The sequence below is a fragment of the Mustela lutreola genome, chromosome 1 (assembly GCF_030435805.1).
Source record: "Mustela lutreola isolate mMusLut2 chromosome 1, mMusLut2.pri, whole genome shotgun sequence".
NCBI lineage: Eukaryota > Metazoa > Chordata > Mammalia > Carnivora > Mustelidae > Mustela > Mustela lutreola.
Window position 1 is genome coordinate 280,482,127 of NC_081290.1, and position 20,836 is coordinate 280,502,962.

General features: G+C 51.6%; 1 protein-coding gene across 6 annotated transcripts; it reads right to left on the reverse strand.

The window, feature by feature from the left end:
- Positions 1-1,772: 1,772 nt before the first annotated feature.
- Positions 1,773-15,809, reverse strand: FADS1 (fatty acid desaturase 1). Of its 6 annotated transcripts, none has more exons than XM_059144243.1 (12): positions 15,435-15,809; positions 13,331-13,441; positions 12,375-12,572; positions 11,597-11,698; positions 11,362-11,490; positions 7,983-8,043; positions 6,575-6,651; positions 5,388-5,485; positions 5,088-5,184; positions 4,738-4,817; positions 4,504-4,629; positions 1,773-4,164 (listed from the first exon to the last, which is right to left on the reverse strand). In XM_059144243.1, exons 1-12 carry the CDS (start codon positions 15,624-15,626, stop codon positions 4,113-4,115), a joined length of 1,323 nt encoding a protein of 440 aa, XP_059000226.1. In that variant the 5' UTR covers positions 15,627-15,809; the 3' UTR covers positions 1,773-4,112. The 6 variants fall into 6 exon arrangements, with proteins under 6 accessions (XP_059000226.1, XP_059000212.1, XP_059000200.1 ...); XM_059144229.1 differs by lacking the exon at positions 15,435-15,809 and adding an exon at positions 15,222-15,360; XM_059144217.1 differs by lacking the exon at positions 15,435-15,809 and adding an exon at positions 15,167-15,354.
- Between the last annotated feature and the right edge of the window lie 5,027 nt (positions 15,810-20,836).

The following is a 20,836-nucleotide window of genomic DNA, read 5'->3' on the forward strand; positions in this document are numbered from 1 at the left end:
GGTGGTCTTCAAAATTTCTTACGGGGCAACGTATTTTTCGAGTGCAATCTTCTGTGGAACCTCAGGATATGAGCTTTTCTAGTTGAAGTAGGAGTGGGACCTAGTCTCCCCAGCAGTACTCTCATAACTAGGTGACTCCCAAACCACTGGTGTAGACAGAAAGTTCTATTCTGAGGGCAGGGATCTTGGTTTTGGTTACTGCTGTATCCATCGTTGGATGGAATGGGTTTTCTGACTGGACCAAGCCACGCAGCTTTTGGGAGCACCACGTAGTCTAAGTCTGTGGTAATGATGATGGGGCCCAGGGGCGGATAAACTTTCTTAGGGAGTGAGTGATGGCCTCAGTGCTGTAGCTTTAGTTAAGGGCTTGTATCCTGTGGTAGTCAGACATGTAGAGTGGTATTCCTTTCTTCTTTCTCAGTTTTTTTAAGATTTTTATTTATTGGAGAGAGAGAGAAGGAGCACAATCAGGGGAAGCTGTAGCAGCAGAGGGAGAAGCAGGCCCCCCACTGAGCAGGGAGCTGGATGTGGGACTCCATCATGACAGGAGTCGAAGGCAGACGCTTAACAGACTGAGCCACCCAAGTGCCCCATGGTGTTTTCTTTTTAAAAAGATTTATTTCAGGGCACCTGGGTGGCTCAGTTGGTTAAGTGACTGCCTTTGGCTCAGGTCATGATGCCAGAGTCCCAGGATCGAGTCCTGCACTGGGCTCCCATTCCAGCTCCACGGGGAGTCTGCTTCTCCCTCTGAGTTTCTCTCCTCTCATGCTGTCTCTCAAATAAATAAAATCTGTTTTAAAAAAGATTTATTTCAGACAGCACATGTGTGCATGACCAGGGTAGAGGAGGGCCAGAGGGAGAAGCAGACTGTTCACTGAGCAGGGAGGCTGATGGGGGGTGGGGGTTGATCCCAGGACTCAGTGATCATGACCTGAGCCAAAGACAGATGTTTAACCAGCCGAACCACCCAGATGCCCCTCCTCCTGTTTTTTCAAGTTGAGTTGTCTGGTCTTTTCTAGTTGATTAACTACTGCACACTGCAGGCAAGACTAGTTCTGCAAATTTTTACCTAGCATGTTCTAATGCTCTTGCTCAAAGGGAGCTGTTCTAGCAAGACTGAGGTTAAAAAGGCATTGTAGGGGCACCTGGGTGGCTCAGTGGGTTAAGCCACTGCCTTCGGCTCGGGTCATGATCTCAGGGTCCTGGGATCGAGTCCCGTATCGGGCTCTCTGCTCAGCGGGGAGCCTGCTTCCCTCTCTCTCTCTCTCTCTGCCTGCCTCTCCATCTGCTTGTGATATCTCTCTGTCAAATAAATAAATAAAATCTTAAAAAAAAAAAAAGGCATTGTAGTCCAGCTCTGAAGCACTGCACCTGCAGAGAAAGATTCAGGCAAAACAAGAGACTTTTAGGGACCCTCTGTATTGAGACTAGAAACAAGGGCAAAAGGGTGAGGGTGTTGTCTCATGAAAGGAGACACATGTGCCCCTGACTAGTGTTTGTGGAGAGTGAGCACTTGAATATAGGGGGGTCCTGAGAAGGGGCTGGCTTGCTATCTCCTTGCCATGGTCTACCTGTGCCTTGGTGTCCCTTCGGAGGGTCCTGCTGCTCCTCTGCCCAAAGGCCTCGTGCAAAGGAGAGTCCGTTTGGGAACTCCTGGTCGGAAAGTTCCAGCCACCGAGGTAGGTAGTAACTTACAGCACAGGCACAGGGAGTCCCATTGGCATGTGCAGAAGAAAATCGTGGATTATGACAAGTGAATAGAATAGCCTTCATTTGGTCAAAATTAACTTTATTTTTCAGCTTTACCTCATCTGGATGTGATAACAAAATTAGCACACACAAAAAGGATGCAGGTGTGGGGGCCAGCTAAAGAAAGTGCTTCCAGTAACGTGGCGGGAAGATGAGAGTAACAAAGATAAACATGGAGGTTCGAATTCTAAGACACGGAGTTCAGATGTTAGTTTTGCCACAATCTGTGACTGGAGGTGACTTGTCCTCTTTAAGCTTGTTTTCTCAGGTCACTGCTTGGATTTGAGATCACTCATCGCACTGTTAAAACAGCCTGAGGCTTTTTGTCGCTGGTGTGTCCCTCTGTGGCCGTGTAGACCACACTAGTCTAGGTTAAGGAGAGAAGGCCACAGTGGTTGAAACGCGTTGAGGACCTGGGCTTGGCTCAGTAAGCCGTGCTGGGTTTGCCCCGGCTGGCGGCCAGGTGGCCGGACAAGCTGGTGACAGGACTCCCTAAACCTTGGGAAGTAGCGACCAGAGGGATGGGGCAGGATCAGCACCTGTTCTCAGTGGGAGGAAGCCACTGAAAGTAGAACTTTTCAGTCCTGCTTCTAGTCTTTCTATCCAGGTTGTTTCAAACCAAGTCCTGCGCAAATGGAGAAGAGCTGAACTCTTCTGCACCCTGTCCTGCCCTCATGTTGTCTCTTTAATCTGTGTTTTGACAAACCGCTGAAGTCGTCCCTGCAGCCTTTCCACGGGGGTGTTCGAACCCCACTGCAGCTCACTTTCAGATGACCTTTGTTCTCTCCCACAACTAAACGTGGGCTCAACTCAACTATGGCTCTGCTTTTTCCTTCTAGTTTGAGTTTCCTCCTTTCGGGATCCAAAATGCGCAATATGCTTAGAGTAGGCGCTGCCGGACAGGTAAACCACGCCCTCACCTGCTGTGACTGTGGGGCAGCCGCTGTGAATGCAGAGGACAAGCCCTGGGGCTTAAGGCAAAGACTGTTGGGCACATTCTTTTGTTTGTTTGCTTTAGACACGGGTTGTTACCTTTTAAGAACCAGAAGATTTTTGTAAAAGACTGTATTTCAGTATTAGGCGGGGAGGCTTTTTAAGAGATTATCTTAAATTCCTACCTGGTGTCCAGGTGAGAAGACGCTTGAAGAGTTCATAGTTCACAAACTGTTTTTATCTTCCTATCTCTGGTTTAGGACTGTGAAGTGATTATATTTAATTCACTGTTCCTACTCAGAAGCAATACATTGCTTCTTCTGAGAAATTTCTAAGAAATTAAAAAGAAATTGCTTCTTAATTTCGAATTAAGAAATTTAGAAAATTTCTTAGCAACCCCTATATTCTTTAGGACTGAATTTTGTGGTTTCCTCCTGACTGATAATTTAGAGTCTCCCAATGTGGTCACTTGTGCTGACTACTTTATTAAACTTGGACTTACAGGTAGGAAGACAGAGGGAAACCACTGGGAACCTCCATTTGTTTCTAGGGAGGAGATGAAGTTGTCCCGTCTGTTCAGCTGTTTGTGGCTAAGAATCAAGAAATAGACTCTACATCCTAAAAGTGTGTTGCTCCTTGGGTGGTGATTATAAGAGGTGACCCCAAGGTGGAGAGGATTTTGAATGACCACTTAACTCTCCTTGCTATTTTGGCAAGACCTAGGACCTAATGCTCCCCGGGTGGAACATAAGCTCAAAATCAATGATGCCAGGAGCCTTCAATGTCAGATGTCTCCAGCAACACAGTCCTGGCTTTGCTCTGCCTGCTTCTAGAAGTGGGAAAATTGCTTCTCCAGGAGCCTGAGGCAGACCTAGGTCCCACCTAGCTGTAGAGTGAGCTGAGCCTCCCAGGCAGCGCACTACACCGGGCCTCAAATATAAGTCTTGCTCCGAAGGTTCAGCTGCTCTGTCTTCTCAGACAGTAGCGGGTGGGGAAGGCACTGAGAAGTGGACCAGTGAGATGGGCTCACCCCTTTCCTGGCTGGAATTTTAATGCTAAATCTCTTACTGATTTTTGGGCTTGGTAGGTCCCCCTATTCTTCCAACACCCTCGGACTCCCTCTTTGCTCACCAAGCATCAGTTTCTGCCAAACTGGAAAAAGGAAAGGAAACTTACATCTCTGCCCCAATAGCTCCACCCCTCCCTCCAGGGGCCGTGCATGTCTTTGGGTCTTAAGTCTGTGCCTGGAAGATAAAGGGGAGGGGTTTGAGTTGAGCCTTTATCTCCTCAAACCCACCCCCTCTGAATATTATAATTACAGTGGCATTTTCCCTCAAGCTCCCCTCCGCCTTGGTGCCAGAAAAACCATCTCCCAGATGGGCTTGTATTATCATTGAAGACCAGCATCTCTTCCAGATGGGGCAGCTGTTCTACTGGTGAAGATAGGCATCTAGCCAGAGCTGCCCAGACTCCTTCAGTGAGCTGTGGGGGCAAGATGGGAGCAGGAAGTGAAAGAGAGCAGAGCCAGGGCCGAAAGCCAAACCAACCACCCTAAAACATGGAGTAGTGAGGCTCTTATAGGGGAATGGAGGCCGATCTCCATGGCCCCTTTCCTACCCTTTGCTTCTGAGAAATAGCTTGGGCCATGGCACTGGGAACAAAGGCTTGCCTTGGCCACAGGACCAACAGAGCATCCCGCCGCTTGTCCATTCCAGAAGACTTGGAACCCTGCCTGTTGCTCCCCCCCCCCCCCACATCACCCACCCCATTGCCCGCCCTCTTTCCACCCTACCAGCCATCTTCCCAGGCGCAGGTACTCACTAGACAATGTCGGCGAAGGCGGAGAGCAGGGGCTTGGACTGGTACTCTATGCCATGCTTGGCACACAGGGACTGCACCAGGGGAGCCACTTTATGGTAATTGTGTCGAGGCATTGTGGGGAAAAGACTTCAGGGAGAACGGGACAGTCAGTGGCTTCACTCCACTCTTTCAACCTCCCTGCTTTCCCCGCAGGGACCCTCCCAAGGACCCTGCTTCTCAGGTCTCCCTACTTACTGGTGCTCTATCTGGAAGTTGAGGTGGCCACTGAACCAGTCATTGAAGGCAGACTTGTGGACATTACACGTTGCACGGAGCTGGGGGAAGAGGGCAGGGGAGAGAGTGGCTCTGGGTACCAGAGGGAAAGGCCGACGCAACCTTCTCCAGGCAAAGCTGGCTGAGAAGAGGGAGTGTGGCACCGTCCCTGGTCACGCCACGTGATGGCAGGAGTGAAGCTTCAAGCCAATGAGGCAGTGCTGTTTGGGGACTTTTGTTGTTAACTGCCCCAGCCCCTTGCCTGCATCGGGGCCCACTCACCCCTTTCATGAGTTGTGTCATCCCAGGTCTTCCAAGTGACCGTCCCCTACCTGGATGGAGACCCAGTCCATGTTCCGGTCGTGATCAATGTGCATGGGGATATGGTTCATCTGTGTGACCCACACAAACCAGTGGCTTTCCAGGAACCTGGTGGATACGGCACACAGACAAAGACAGTACATGTCAGACTTCTTTTCCCTCAGGTAACAGCTCTGGCCTGGACATCTTCCCAGGCAAACACCCGAGACACCCCTGGTGCCTAAAGCCCCAAGCGCGGCCCCCAGACCAGACTCGTTTTTTCCCACAGATCGGCTTTTCTTTGCCATGGCTCCTTCCCCAGCAAATAGTACCTGACCACGAAGAAAAGGCCCAGAACGCCTTTCAGTCCCAGGAACGGCCCGTAGGTCAGGAAGAGGCGGGCGTAGAAGGTGATCATCCAGGCCAAGTCCTGCAGGGAGAGGCAGACAGCGCGGTGACTGGCACGAAGCACTTCCTCCTCTCCCTTTCGTTTCACCCGTTTGCCTGGTACAGCCCCTCTGCCAGGGACCCAGACTGGAACACTGTCCCCGGCAGCTTCTCTTCATGGACCCAGTCCTGCAGTATCTCGTGCCTTCCCTCCATTCCCTGCGGTGGCCTCCGGTCCGCCCTGCCTGTTTCCTTCCCAGGTGCCAAGGCCTCCAGCTCCTCCCAGCCCGTCAACGTTCTTTATGCCTTCATCAAGCTGCCAAATCAGTCTCCCCGCATGGCAGCTCGGTCTGGGCCGGTGCCCTGCGCCAGCACTCCTTTGGCATCACAGCTCTCCCCTGACACGAGTCCACAACACGTCCAAGTGGCCCAAACTGCCCCTCACTCCCCAGCTTCTCTGCTCAGAGCCCATCCTCCCCCGACCCCACGTCTGCCCACCCTCCAAGGCCAGCTGCAGAAGTGACTTCGCGAAGCCTTTTCCGAGGCCTCTCATCTAGCCAGGAGCAGGCAGGGCCATTTTAGAATCCCAGAACCTTCTGCATTTACCTCTTCCCCACCCGAAAGCCTGGCTCCTGGCTTTATGCCAAGCACAAGAACCTCAGGAGGCACCAGCTGAATGAAACAGGCCGTGGGGTTGCGGGGGGCTGCGCCTGGGGGGCTCAGTCAGCTGGACACCGACTCTTGGTTTCGGCTCAGCTCAGGATCTCAGGGTCGTGGGCCTGAGCCTGGAGCTCCGTGCTCAGCACCAAATCTACTCGAGAGATAATCTCCCTCTCCCTCTGCCCTTTCCCCTGCCTGTGCGTGCTCTCTCTCTCGCTCTCTCATGAATGAATGAATAAAATCTTAAAAAAGAAAAAAAAAAAAAAAGAATTAGGGGTTTGGGAGTTAGGCTGTCTGCTGAGTCCAGGTCGTACGCCTAGAGACAAGGAAGGTCTGTGTTCGGTTCTATTAACTTTGCTCTACGTTAGGCCTGGAGTAAATTTCTGTGAGCTTTCCTCTGGAGAACCCCCATCCCCTTCCCTCAGGATTCTGAACACAAAGGATGTGGAACTTGGGGGCCATGGATACTCACCACCCACTTCTTCCGCTGGATAACAAAATAGAAAATATACCACTGGAAGTAGAGAGGCAGCAAGGCTGGGGGCCCAACTGCGAAGGAAATGGAGACAGGGAGGGGGTGTGAGCAGCAGGAGGGCAGCTGCGCGCCAGAGGGGTGGCCTCTGGCCTGGGGCTGCCCCCTGCCACCTCTTCCTGCAGCCCCTTCCAGCTGCCTTGGCTTTCCTCGCTCCACTGCAACCGGCAGGCCCGGAAGGTGGGCAGGAATGCGAGTCTGAAGAAGCCAAGACCTCCCAAGAGGATGCCAGGAGAGTGAAGGTGGGAGGGACATTCTCTTCCAGGGGAACGAGGCAGCTGGGGAAACTCGAGCTCCACGAGCTCCACGCACAGAACCCGCCCAGCTGCCTGTCCTCGCGCTCACCCGCCCTGTGTTCCCTGCTGCTCTGATGAGCCGGTAAAGAGCGGGGAGCAGGGGGCCCTGCTGAGGCTTCATGGGCTGAAAGCTGACTTCTTCGGACTAGGAAAATGAGCTGGCACTGCCCAACCCAAAGCCCTGGAGGGCAGGCCTGGGAAGGGGCAGACGGGCTTCTCAGAACGCTGGGAGTGGAAGAAGGGGTCCCCAACCAATGCTGTGCCATTTCCTTTTCTGTATCCCTTCTCGGCACGGTCCTCACGCTCCCTATAACCGCCGCAGGACCGTGCTCACCTACGGCTCCTCTATCCTGATGGGCCACGGATTGTAAAATTCTTCCAGACGTTTCTGCTCTACCCTTCTAGCCCGGCCCCCTTTCTCCAGGAATGATAGTTCATAACAGGCAGTTAGTTAGGATAAATTCCTTTCAACTAAAATCGGATAAGTGGAACCCCCCTTTCCCTTCCTTTAAAAATTTGAATTTTTACGGGAAATAGGAAACTCAAATTTTAGGCATGATGAAGACTTTGAAAAGCAAGGAATATAGAGCATTCTTCAGAGAGAGCTTAAGACAACCACAGAAGTGTCCTCCTTTTCAGCTCTAACAGCCTCTCCACTTCCTTTTGAGGCCAGTCCTCCGACAGCCACGTCTGCCTTTGTCCCCCTGGGTGCTGGACTGCTCCACGGAGTCGTCTTGGCCCAAGTCTGTTTCTCAGGGTCTAAGATTTACCCTAGATGGCTGCCCCGGACCACACAGTGTTCCTGTGGAAGAACTCCTTGGTCCTGGCTACACATGACCCTTGACCAAACATTAGCCTGGAAACTTCGCTCAGCTGAGATGGTAATCTGCTTCCGCGCAGCGAGGAACCCAGTCAGAGACAGGGTGCTTCCTCCAGTCTTTACTGGAAATAGCATAATCCTTCACAAAGTCATTTCTTCCTCACATCCCTTCAGCGACCCCATCCCGAGAGAGTCCCCTGTGCCGGATGCGCACTCAGGAAGAAGCACTCACTCAGGAAGAAGTACTTGTGCTGGTGGTTGTACGGCATGTACTTTCTCTTCTGCTTCCCAAGCTGTGAGGAAAAGCGCAAAGAAATCAGTAACCGCAGACCAGTCGCCCCATTCCCCTCCCGCTGTGAGCCTGGCTTTTCCCTGCTCAGGAGTTTGGGCCTACTCCAGGGTGAGCTTGTGGCTGCTGTTAGACGGCTCCTGCAGGCCGGGCCTTGCCCCTAGCGCCCGGCATGGGGAGGCCCTGGCCGGGATGGGCCAGGCGCACGCACCATGGCCTATAGCTCCGTGGTCGCTGCCCACACGAGGCACGAGCACAACAGTCTGCAGGTCCTCAGGACACCTCATGTTCATCGAAACTTATGTCACAAGGTTTCCAGGCCTCTCCACATCCTCGCCCTTTCCCCATCTAGTACTTTCTTTTTTTTTTTTTTTAAGATTTGTTTACTTATTTTAAAGAGTGAGCGGGGATGGGGAGAGAATCCCACTCCCCACCGAGCACAGAGCCTGACTGGGGGCTCGATCCCAGCACCCTGAGATCATGACCTGAGCCAAAATCAAGAGTTGGACACTCGGCCAACTGAGCTGACCGTAGACAACCATTTATAACCCTACACAGGCCAGTATTCCCTCTACATCCATCCATCCAGACCCTCTTGTGGTCTCTTGACTACAACTTGAACTTTATAAAATCCCTTGCATGCTAAGCCAAGTTCGGCAAATATTCATGGAAAGGAACAGAACTTGACAATCTGAAGGTTCTGGGAAGGCTTTTCCCAAAGGGTAGTGATTTCTTGCAAGCCTGGCTGCTGTAGAGACGAGCTGGTGCAGTCAAGTCAGTCAGCCTGAACGCCTAGCATGGGCGCACAAAATCACGACAGCAAAGCTCTGCTGTCTTGCTTGATGGCTCCTTCTGCCCCTCTTGTTCCAGTAAGTTCTGGCAACTGGATGACCCAGAGTACAGGAGGCGCCGTACTCGTGAGTGCAATGCCAGCTCCTCTTTCTTCTGTGCAAGGACCTTGGGCTAGATGAAGCAGTCTCTCTGTATTAACTGATTGAATGCAACAAGTATTTACTGAGCACCTATTATGTTCCAGGCCCTGTTCTAGTGCTGAAGATACAGAGGTGAATAACACAAACGTTCTTACTCTCATGGAGCTTGTGATTTGAGGAGAGGAAGCTGGTGACCAGCGTGTGAACAGAACTCGAGGTAATTACAGATTACAAACAGGAAGACAGGACAAAGTGAGGGGGCGGCGTCCTGGCTCCGCTGGTCAGATATGGTCTCTCTGAGGTGTTGCCATCGGAACTGACCCCTGAATGATAAGGGGCCAGCAAAGCAGACATTCAGGGCAAGAGCATTCAATGCAGGCGGAACAGCTAGCACAAAGGCGTGAGATGTTTAAGGGACAAGAGGGGCAGTGTGGCTGCAAACAGTAAGCTGTAAGGCTGAAAAACGAGGGAAGGCCACTTCCCCATGGACCTTAGAAGGCCCTGGGAAGACCTTGGTAATGAGCCTGAGTTTTATTCCCGTGGTGATGGGAAGCCACTGGAGGGCTTTCGACAGCTGTAGCATTATTGGCTTTGCACTTCGAAGGGCTCACTCTGCCTGTGGGAGCCACGAATGAACTGCAGGGGGGAGGTAGAGTTGCAGGGAGAGCAGTGAAGAGGCTGGAACAGGAATCAGGGTCCAAGATGGACAGGGGTGGAGCTGGGAAGCCGTGGAGCTGGGAGAAGTCAGTGCACTTGGTGTGTTTTGGAGACAGTATTAATAAGGCTTGCTGATAATCTGGATGTTGGGGAGAGGTTCACCCCATCCCTTAAGGGGAAAACTAGAAGAGGAGCCCCTGTCTTGTTTGTGGGGGTGAGTGGGAAGACCACTGGCCTGTTTTGGAACTGTTATGGAAGGGAGTCCTGCCTCCTTGAATGGCAGATGCTGTTATGATCCTGATAACTGCCCTGTCGTGTTTCAACTCTCGGACAGAGCCAGAAAGTTTGTGCTTAGGGTGAGGCGTCCCCTGCATTTTCTTGTTCCCCCAGAGACTCGGGAGGCACTGGATGCCCTGGGGCCGGCCTGGGGATCAGCATCCGGAGGGGCCGAAGCAAAGGCCATGCAGCTCCAGCCAAGGCCCTTACTAATAGGCAGCCCATCCTCTGGCTCAGAACTAGACAGAAAAATGTCTGTTGATCCTACATCACTTAATATATTTAGTGTCTGCAAATGGGAGTTTCTTGAAAACCTTAGTACCCAGAAGCAATAAAGGCAGTAGTGTGAGAAGGTTCTTTTCCACTTAAATTCCCACTTTTTTTTTTTTTTAAATCCCTGTAGAGTGACAGTAGAAGTGCTACCAAGAGCTGATGCTCTAACGAATTCCCCACAAAGGGGGGTCCAGGGCCGGCTGACCAGCCTCGTAGTTGTTGACCACAACACAGTGTCGGACGTGTACAAACCAAGCCCTTGCTTAGAAGGTAGGACCATTAGGACATTATGGACAGGTGGGGCATAAGCCTCAAACAAGGGGCTCCTAGTGCCAGGACAGCCAATCCTGTAAAAGCCTTTCCACAGAGTCCTTCTCCTGGCCAGAGGGGGAGGGCAGCCAGCCGACCCTGCACTCACTCGTGCCTGGAATGGAGCAGTCCTGAACGGCTGAATGTCTCATACAGCGGGGGAGCGGGACCAAGTGGGACTCAGACCGCAGCCTAGAGCCTGGGCACAAAGGCTTTTAAAGTAACTTTAACCAACAACTCTGCTGGCCATTCAAAGCCTCCTGTTGCCTTCTGTTCACCGAAAGCTCTCCAGCTCTCTACCCTCAGGCATTCGTCCTTAAGTAGCTGCACTGCAGTTTTTGCTCATAACCCCAGGGAATAACTCAGACCTGACACTGACCACCCTGCAAGTCAGGCTGGGGTCAGATGGGTGGGAAGAGTGAATGAATGTTCCAGGCACTGGGCATCAAAGAAGAGTAAGATGGTGGGTCCAGCCCTTGATGCGGAAGACTGCACACAGTAGGATATCAAAGTTGCAAGGGGCAGGGGTGGAGGGGTGGGGGTGACTACCCGGGATAGGAGTGTCTAAAAAGCATCCCCAAGGAGGACCACCCATTAGACTGGCAAGGGATTTGCATAGTAATCTGATCATTGTTTGGATCCTTTGCAGCACGAGGTGCCTTTATGCAATAACTGTTGGCTTGCACTCATCAGGGAGAACAGATGACTCTGTCCTGGGCAGCTTCTTTACTGCCTGCGGCTGCCCACAACTACCTGGGAGCCAGCCTGGCCCCCGCGCCTCACCCCTACTGATAGCATTGTGAGCATTTCCCCAGAGCCTCTCTTCTGGCTGGCTGCCATTCTCCCAAGACCTTCCCACTGATATTTCTGCTCACCTCCACAGAGAGGATCTTCCCCAGGGCAAAGAAGAAGGGGTGCATGTTGATGTCCGGGTCTTTGCCGAAGCAGTTGGGCTTGGCGTGGTGCTGGAAGTGCATGTGGTTCCACCAACTGGCAGGAGCCCCCTACAGAAAAGCAGGGACATGAGTATGAACGCCTAGCATTCCCTCATCCCCCCAAGGTAACCCTTCATTGACTGGAGTTTCAAGAGCCCCTCCCCGGCCCATTGACCTTCAGGTGGCCAATCACGAAATGATGTAGCAGGTGGTTCCAGGTAGAGGTGCTGAAGACAGACAGGTGCCCAAAGTCATGCTGTAGCCAGCCGGCCTGGGCCTGAGTGAGAAAGGTTAGTGCTGAGAGCAACCCACTAGCCCAGGCTCCCTCTCAAAGACCTCAGTGGCTCCTCTGCCTCAGCCCCTTCCTTTGTCCGCCTTAGCCCTGCGATTGCCACAGTACCTTGAGCATGTCGGGAAAGGAGTCAGGAAGCCTGGGTCCTAACTCTAGCTCTGCCACTAACTCATACGAGAGATGGGGCAAATCACTATGCTTTCCCTATTTTTCAGTTTCCCTAGAGGAGTTCGCATAGAACTCTCCGGGAGTCCTAGGACTTATGATGGAGTGAATACCCAGACTACAAAAAAGGACAAAGAGACAAACTCAGAGGCGAGTGGCAGGCTTGGCAAATGGGTTCTGATAATTAGGGCCCAAGTTTTATGAGAGTGTTGGGCAATGTCGTAGTGAGGAAAAGCCAAGCTTTTTGAAAAATCAGAATTTTGACTCTTGGCACACTTGGGCTACCCTTGGGTGAGCAAAACGAGGGCGCACATGTGGCCAAGGAATGAATAAAAGGCACAGATGATAAGATGTCTTTGTGCACTAACTCTCCCCCACATCCTCAGCTGCTCTGGTCACAGGGCTGGGCTCCGTGGCCTTCTGAGGCACACAAGGAGCTTCCTTTCCCCAAGGATGCTGAGCACGGCTGTGCTCTTGACGAGCCAAGAGCTCTCACTTGAACTGTGCTGAGCAGCACTGCACAGAGGAGGAAGGGCACCAGGGATGTCCCAAAGACCCAAAGAGTGAGCCAGGCAGCTACATCCAGCAGCAGGATGTGCAAGAGGTTCAACAGGAAGAAGACATGGTTGGCCTTCATGAGCCCCATCCGCTCCACTGTGGACCGTAGCTCTCGGAACTCATCAATCAGCTCTTTCTGCAGAAGAGTAGAGAGGGAGGGGCTGTTATTCTTTCCGGATGTAACCCAGCACTGCTGGAGACAAGGGGCCTCTTTGGCTCCAGCACCCTCTACCCCCAGATAGCTATGGCAAGTCCATAATCCTAGGTAAAGCTACCAGGACACGGAGGAAGGAGGACAGGTGCTGTGGGGTCAGGTCTAAGAGCACATGGTCTTTGGAGTTCAAGACTTGCTTCAGATCCCTGCTCCACCGTTTACTAACACTGTGATTCTTGGCCACATGGCTCACCCTCCCTGAGCCCCAGTTTTCTCATCCGTAAATGTGTGCGGGTTATACGGGGTTACAGCGGACACGGAGTTAAGTGTTTGATGGGTCTTGATGAGGGTAGTGGTGGTACTGTTGTGAGAGCCACGCATTTCAAAGCCCTGCTCCCTTAGACCTGTGTCCCAGTGACTGGGAGAAGCAGGTACCTCAAAATTTCACAAGAACTGCTGACTGTGGGGGTGCGTGGGTGGCTCAGGAGGTTAAGCATCCGCCTTTAGCTCAGGTCTTGGTCCCTGAGTCCCAGGATCGGGCCCTGCATCAGGCTCCCTGCTCAGTGGGGAATCTCCTCTCTCTGCCCCTCATCCCACTCCTGCTCTCTCTCTCAAATAAAATAAATCTTAAAAAACAAAACAAAACAACACTACAGACTGTGATCAACTGTGATCTTATCTAGGCTTCCCTTCTCCCTACCCTTCAACAACCGAAGTGTCTCCAAACAGCAGAGTCTCACATTTTTAGTGGGCTCAAAGCTGGGCTGCTCTGGAGACAGTTCTCCAATCAGGAGAGAGTTCATATACTTCCTCACAAGGCCCTTGTCGATGTGGAATGCCACAAAGGGATCCTGCAAAGATAGGAGAAGACACAGCGGTTAGGAAGCCGGCCGGGGGCTCCCCGGGATCCTGGAGGGCTCACACCAGAGGCCATCCTCCTAATTTAGCAAGGAGGCTGTATCCGGGTTCAAAGAGTCAGCACTTCCAGTCAGCTGTCCTTTGAGGGTGCTTAAGACCTTTCCCAGGTGTGCACAGCTCAGGAACACTCAGCATGTGTTCTAGTGAAAAGGGCACCACAGCAGGGAATAGGAAGTGTGGGTTAGGGGGACCACAGAAAGACCTCTCTGGGCTGTCCTGTCCTCTAGGAGTGTCTATGAACAGCTTTTGCACAAGATTTTAAGATCTAGGTGAGAAATAACGAGAAGGGGTGGATGGGGCTAGACTTCTGTTTTTACCTATGGGACTTTTAACAGACCTTCTCTGAGCGAGCGTTCTTCATAAAATGTGATTAGGAAGACTCCCTACCTCCGAACTGGGACTTTCTGCATTTCTCCTCTTTCTCTCTGCCGCTGTACCTTGTAGGGTTCCATATTTCCCCTAAGACTCCGATCCCCGCCCCCCCTGCCCCAGAGTGGCTCATTTTGGTTCTGTGAGGTGGGCTAGGTCCGGCGGCCCCAGGCCTTAGAGACGCGTGGGCTGCACTAGAGACCGGAGCCGGGGCGGAGCCGGCGGCCGGTGGCACCACACATCTGGACCAATCGCTATCCCGGTTGCGGCCGGCCCCTGCCCCCGCCCCAAATCATACGGCGTGAGGACCCCGCGTGCGTGCCTCCCTCATTTGCGCATGCGTTAGCCCACGTCCTCCCTCCACTCGGCAGTCCCGGCTTCCGAGCGGTCACTCGGGGCGACCGCTATAAGCTCTGGCGTTGCCCGTCCCCCGCCTCCGCCTGGCCGCCGCGCAGGGAGGTTTGCGGGCCCTCAGGCCAATACGTCTATGCTCCGTTGCGACATAACGGGGACTCTGCTGGGCCCAGGCACTCTCCCGGATGGCAAAGGCAGAGGGTAGGGACAGCGGAAGTGGTCATGCCGCCGGGCTGGGGAACGATATAGGGGGAGGGGACGCGGCGCAGCAAAGTCTCTACAGGGTCCCACGAGGTGATCGCCTGCTCTCCACCCACGGCAGAAGAAGCCAGTTGCCTTACGTCCGAGAGCAGGTGGTCTAGAAAGGGAAGAGCAACACTGGGTCTGGATGGCGCGCTGACCCCCATAGTGAGGCCAGAAAGGATGCGAACCACAGCCCGGGAGTGCAAACAGCTGTCCGCTGCGGCGAATAGCTGGAGACCCCGCTGGTCTGCGGCCGAGTGACCTTCCACCATGATTCGGGTTTTCGGGAGCTGACGCAGGCTCCCCCACCTTCTGCACGCCGCTCCCCGACCCACTGTGCACCAGCAGTGGTTAGTCCTCTCCGGGCGGTGAGGCCCCTCCTTCACCCTGTACGGGGGTTCCCACCGCAGCGGGCACCTGGCGGCTTCCCGCCTCGGCCCGGCCCCCGAGAACGCTTCCCTCCCGCTTCCCTTCGCACGCGGGCACGCGCAGCCCAGGCGCCCGCTGCGCTTCCTTCCCACCCGCCGAGACAGGTCGAGACTCCCTCTTCCCGCCGCTGACCCCTCTCCTCCCTCGGCCTCAGCCGCGCCGCCGTTCCCGGCTCCCTGCATGCTGCCTTTCCTCCCTGCTTGTCCTGCTCTGGGGTCTGCCTACGTCTGGCGACCAAGGACGCGGCCAGAGACCGAACGCACGCGCGCGGGCGGCGCAGTCCTTTGTGTGGGCACGTTGCCGGCCTCCAAGCCCCACCGTCCTGATTCTGGCCCGTTTCCGCCGCTATTCTCCTGCCCTTGCATCCCGTGCTAAGTCGTGGCCAGCGGGTATGTTGGGCGCCTGCTGGCTCTTCCCCGAATGAGTTGCGAGCTCGTCCCTGGGTGCCAAACTTCCTGCCTCGCGCACTGGACCTACGGCGGCAGCCGCCCGGCCCCGCCCACTCCCGTGTTGCGGTCTGGCAGCGCTCACCGTTGCATCCTGTCCGGCGTAGTGGCTGATGACCCGGGAGCCCCCGGGGTGCCGGCGGGAGAACTCGCTGATGTTGTACACCTTCCGGTCGATCACGAGCCACCGCTCCTTCTCGCGCCCAGAGCGCTGCGCCACCTCGTCCCACGTGAAGTAGCGCGGGGCCGGCGCCTGGGTGGGGGTCTCGGAGTCCATCGGGGCAGGGGCGGTCAGGCGCGCGCTGCAGGCCGGTGCGGTAGCACGCGCCGGCTTCGCGTGCGCGGGGATCCGACCGGCCTGCGCGCGCCGGGTTTTCAGCACCCGCGGCGCGGACCACGGAGCCCTGCTGCGCGCGCTCCCATTGGTCGAGCGGCGTGGCGCGGGGAGCGAGCCCCCGCCTTCCCGCCCGGCCCGCGGGGTAGGATGGGGGCGGGCGCGCCCACTCGCGGGCTCGGTGGGTTTTCGCGGCTGGGTTCAGTTTCCCGACTCGCGGCTGTGGCTCCCGGGGGCCCCGCGGGCTGGATCGCAGTCTCTGCGGCGCGTGGGTGCGTGAGGGGGTGGGGTGGGCGGGGCTGTCGAGGTTGCCCCGGAGGACTGGTCCGTAGGCCCCTGGAGCGCCCTTGCTAGTCCATCTGTTAAACCACCGAGGCGCTCCTGGTTGTGGGCCCGGAAACAACAGTGTGAGAACCCTTGGCGGTTATAATTATGGTTAATTGGGTTTGGGGCATGTTAATGCTTTATTTTGCTCAAAATAACGTTGAAAATGCCCCCACAATTTTACCTTGTTACCTTTGTTTTTACCTCTGTTTACCTTTTTTGTTTTAATTTTTGGTCTGTTCTGAATTAACTGGGATCCTTAAATAAAAGGATGTCTTCAGCATCTCCTGACTTCAGGGAGGTTGTGTGTGGAAAACCTGGGTCTTCAAGCCGAGGCATCCCTACTTTGTCCTGGAAACACCCCAGAGCCATAGGAGAAGCCGTGGAACACGGTCATTTATATTTTTCTTTAATACTTTCTGAATTTTTTTATTATGAGCATGTGTTTGCCTTCAGGAAAAAATGCCACTTGTAGGATGATTATTTGATTAAACCTACCTTCCTAAAATCCCTTTTAAGTAGAGGGATTTGGGGCTCAGACCTCTGGGCTTTAGGAAGGAGTGAGGAAGCAGCCAGAGTTTACTGCTAAATTCTCCATGTTGCAGTATGGAGAGACCCAGAGTTTACTGCTAAATTTTCTCTTATTTATTCAACAAGCACACTATAAATCACTTACTATGTGCCAGGCACTGTTAGTGTCTTACAAACAAGACTTCATGTAATTCTCAAAACAACCCATTGCGGTAGAAACTAGTACTAGCCTTACAGACACAGGAGACCTCGTGTGGTTTGTCACACAGCTAGCAAGGGGCAAGGCGGAAATTCAAACCAGCCTGCGCTTTGAACCCCTAAGCTCTGCTGTCTGTCCTCTGAAGACACTAGTATTTGGGTCTCTGATGGTATTCTGCAGCCAAGAGAAAGAAAGCAGAGCCTTATCCCATGAACTGAGATTCCAGGAGTCAGGGAAAAGTATGACTGGATTTCTGGTAGAAAAGGAACTTAATCCATTCAATCCAAATATCTCTTTTTATAGATAAGAGAGCTAAGTTTCCGGGGAAGGGACTTCCCAAGTGCCCGTGAGGAAGCTCAGATGTCCTGGCTTCTGGTTAAAATTCCGGGGCCCTGCACCTTGTTCTAGAATGATAGACAGCTGCCCCTCTGTTCATCAGTTTTCCTTTTTATAAAACAAATCTTGCCCAGCAGCTTGGCAGTTTGTAACCAAAGGTATATAATGATTTGTACTCTTCAATCAAGTAATTTCGCTCTTGGGAAAGTGAGGAGTGGGAAACTATGAAGGTGTTTATTGCTAATTTAGTAGTAAAGATTGGAAACAACTATAAATTTCTGATTTGTAGAAAAGTAAGAAAACTTTCATGGGGCGCCTGGGTGGCTCAGTGGGTTAAGCCTCTGCCTCTGCCTCATGGCTCAGGTCATGATCACAGGGTCCTGGGATCAAGCCCTGAATCTGGCTCTCTGCTCAGCAGGGAGCCTGCTCTCCCCCCCCCCCCGCCCCCAACAAACCCTTTCTCTGCCTGCCTCTCTGCTGCTTGTGATCTCTCTCTCTCTGTCAAATAAATGAATAAAATCTTAAAAAAAAGAAAAGAAAACCCTCAGGCTCACTGGGATATATTGGCACAATGAGGAATTACAGCACAATGAGGAATTACAAAGTGCTTGGGTGGCTCAGTGGGTTGAGCCCTTGCCTTTGGCTCAGGTCATGATATAGAGGTCCTTGGGTCGAGCCCCACATCGGTCACTCTGCTCAGTGGGAGCTGCTTCCCCCACTCTCTCTGCCTACTTGTGATCTCTCTCTGTCTCTGTTGAATAAATAAATAAAATCTTGAAAAAAAAATGACCATGATGTGAACTATGTTTATAGGTAGAAAGTACTTTGCAGTGAAAAGAGCAGAACCCAGAGTAGTGAATACTCACTAATTAAAGTTATGTAACAATCCCATGGGTATTAAACAACAGAGGAGAGGAATCTGCCAAAGGTGAAAACATTTCCTAATTTAACATTCTTTGTTTTTCTGTAAAGTTGCTTAATCTCACTGAAGAAGAAGGAAGACCTTGTTATAACCATTAGTCCTGTAGTGAAGTCTCATATACTTCGAGTGGGAATGTAAATTGATGAAACTTTCTGGAGAACTAGTTTGGCAACTTTATTTAGTACCTTAAAAGTATTTCCAGTATTTTCATGTTTAGGGATATAGCCAAAGGGAATATTTCCCTTATGCTGTGTCTTTTATTCCCATGACCTATTCATTGCATAACTGGAAGCCTGTCTACCCACTTGCCCTCACCAATTTTACCCCCCATCCCCAGCCTCCTCCCCTCTGGCCATTACCAGTTTGCTCTCTATATTTATAGATCAGATTCTGCTTTAAGGACATCTTTTGGGGAGAAATATTTATAACCAAAAATATCCATTGAAGCAGTATTTATGACGGCAAAAAATGGCAACCACCTATATGCCTGTCAGTGGAATATGAAGCAGACGTTAAAAGTAATGCAATGAAATTTTACTGGCTGAGGAGATAATCATCACTCTAGAAAAAGACTAGTAGGAAATGATAATAGTAACTATTTCGGGATGAGTGGAACAAAGTCATTGATATTTTCTTTAATACTTTATATATTTTTTATTATGAGCAAGTATTACTTTTGCCTTCAGAAAAAAAAATGTTTATTGTTTTAAAATGCCACTTTTAGGGTAATTCTTTGATGAAACCCAGCTTCCTAAAACCATTCATCAAGTGTTTCGTTAACATTTGTGGAGTATCTGCTCTTTGTCAGTTATTTGAATAGGTACTGGGAATATAAAGTCCAGTATCATCCAGATCATGCCTAGTTTAAGGCCACTGGAGAAGAAAGATTAGCAGTCAAGAGGATAGATGCAAATTGCTCCTTTTCCTAATTCTCAACATTAAGAAGTTTGTATGATCTAGATTTGCCTTCGTGTTTCTTTCCTTTGCAAGTGTTCTTACGTTGGTGTCCTGTATTTTGGCTATTTCTTTAACTAGATTCTAATCCGGGGCAGGGACTATGAACTCTGTTTCAGGCTACCTGGTATATTCAAAGTACCGTAGTTTGGGGTTCTGTGTGGAATCAATACATTTGTTGAAATAACTGATTGTCTTCGCCTGAAAAAAATAACAGGTTAGCAGGCATATCAACCAGCAGGCGGATATGCTATTGCCCTCTCGTTTGCCTGTGCTCCTAATCCTACATACAAGACCACGGAGATTGTAAAAAATCCATTCCCAGGCCTGACCCAGGGGCTAACTGGACAAATCCTTTGCCTACTGGCTTCTGCTGATCCCATTAACTTGCTTTATCCAGGAAATGAATCATATGTGTATTTCCAGATTGGGACTTGGGAGTACTCCTCTAACCATCTGGCTAAAATGACTAAGGAAATAGAGAAATCAGCTGAAGGCCCTAAGGCCAGTTCCCATCTGACCATGTTTCAGTAACATGACTGCGAAAGGCCATTGGAACCGCCTAAGGTGTGTGTTCAGATTTTGCCATGTTTTGTCAAGAGTCACAAATGTCATAGACAGTGGACTGAATGCTTCACAAAATCAACAAGTGGAGGAGAAAGTGTGTCGGCTGTGCTTGGCTCCTCTGCAGCCTTTGTCCATTGAGATTGCCTCAGACCTTTAACGATGAAAGCCATCTTCTTAGTGGTTGGATTGCTGTGAAATTAGGTAATTTTGGGCGAACGCAGTGAACAATACCTTACAGTAGATGCTAATTAAGTGAACTGAATCAGTCCTTGTGTTACGAAAAATCATTTGTAATAGCTAACTTATATCAAATACTACATCAGTAAAACATCATGATGTATACTGCTTGAACCAAAGAGAAAGAGTCCCAAGATCACATTTTCTTTTTTTTAAAGATTTTATTTATTTATTTGACACAGAGAGAGGGATCACAAGTAGGTAGAGAGGCAGGCAGAGACAGAGAAAGGGGGAAGCAGGCTCCCCGCTGAGCAGAGAACCCGATGTGGGGCTCAATCCCAGGACCCTGAGATCATGACCTGAGCCGAAGGCAAGGCTTAACCCACTGAGCCACCCAGGTGCTCCGAGATCACACTTTTCTTAAAGGCACAGGGATGTCTAGAAAGAATATTCTTTCAGTTTACTGCATTCTAAGAACATGGGAGTGGGGTTGGGGGGCCAGGGACCCACGGAGGATGAACTCATGGAATTTTCCAAGTGGATCTTGTGACTGTCTAGAGTATAAGCACTTGACAGATAGATACATTAAACCCACTCTTAAATAGGTAAGGCTACTGAGATCCAAAGAGCTGCAGTCACACATAGAAAAATTGGAGATCTGGAGCTGGATTGTACCCTTAGACCTAATTATAACTTTAGTTCCTAGATGGTAGGTTCAATGAATGTGTGTGATATAAGGCCATCCGGGTTCAGAGAAGACGTGGCGGGGTCAGCGGGGTTGTCCTTCCTTGTCTGGAGTGCCTTCTTCCTCACAGGCCCTTTGGCTTGCCTTTGTGAAAAGGTAGGTCCCAGAGCTTCAGATTCCCCCCAGGGAATTGATCTACACTGCCCCTGGGCATCCAGGTCAGCTTTTTGCTGGTCTTTTAATGCCATGCTTTACAGTACAAAGGATCTATATTTTGGGGTGTCTGGGTGGCTCAGTCGGTGAAGCATTTGGCTTCAGCTCAGGTCAAGGTTCCAGGTTCCTGGGATCGAGCCCCGCATCGGGCTCCCTGCTCAACAGGGGGCCTGTTTCTCCCTCTGCTACTTCTGTTGCTGTCTCTCTCTCTCTCTGTGTCAAATAAATAAAATCTTAAAAAACAA

Excerpts from the sequence above, each read along its gene's own strand:
- FADS1 (XM_059144243.1), bottom strand. The coding sequence starts at position 15,626 with ATGGACTCCGAGACCCCCACCCAGGCGCCGGCCCCGCGCTACTTCACG. Across the intron at positions 5,185-5,387 it reads GGCCTTTTCTTCGTGGTCAG|GTTCCTGGAAAGCCACTGGT; the intron begins GTACTATTTGCT and ends CGTATCCACCAG. Across the intron at positions 4,630-4,737 it reads AACTTCCAGATAGAGCACCA|TCTTTTCCCCACAATGCCTC; the intron begins GTAAGTAGGGAG and ends TTCTCCCTGAAG.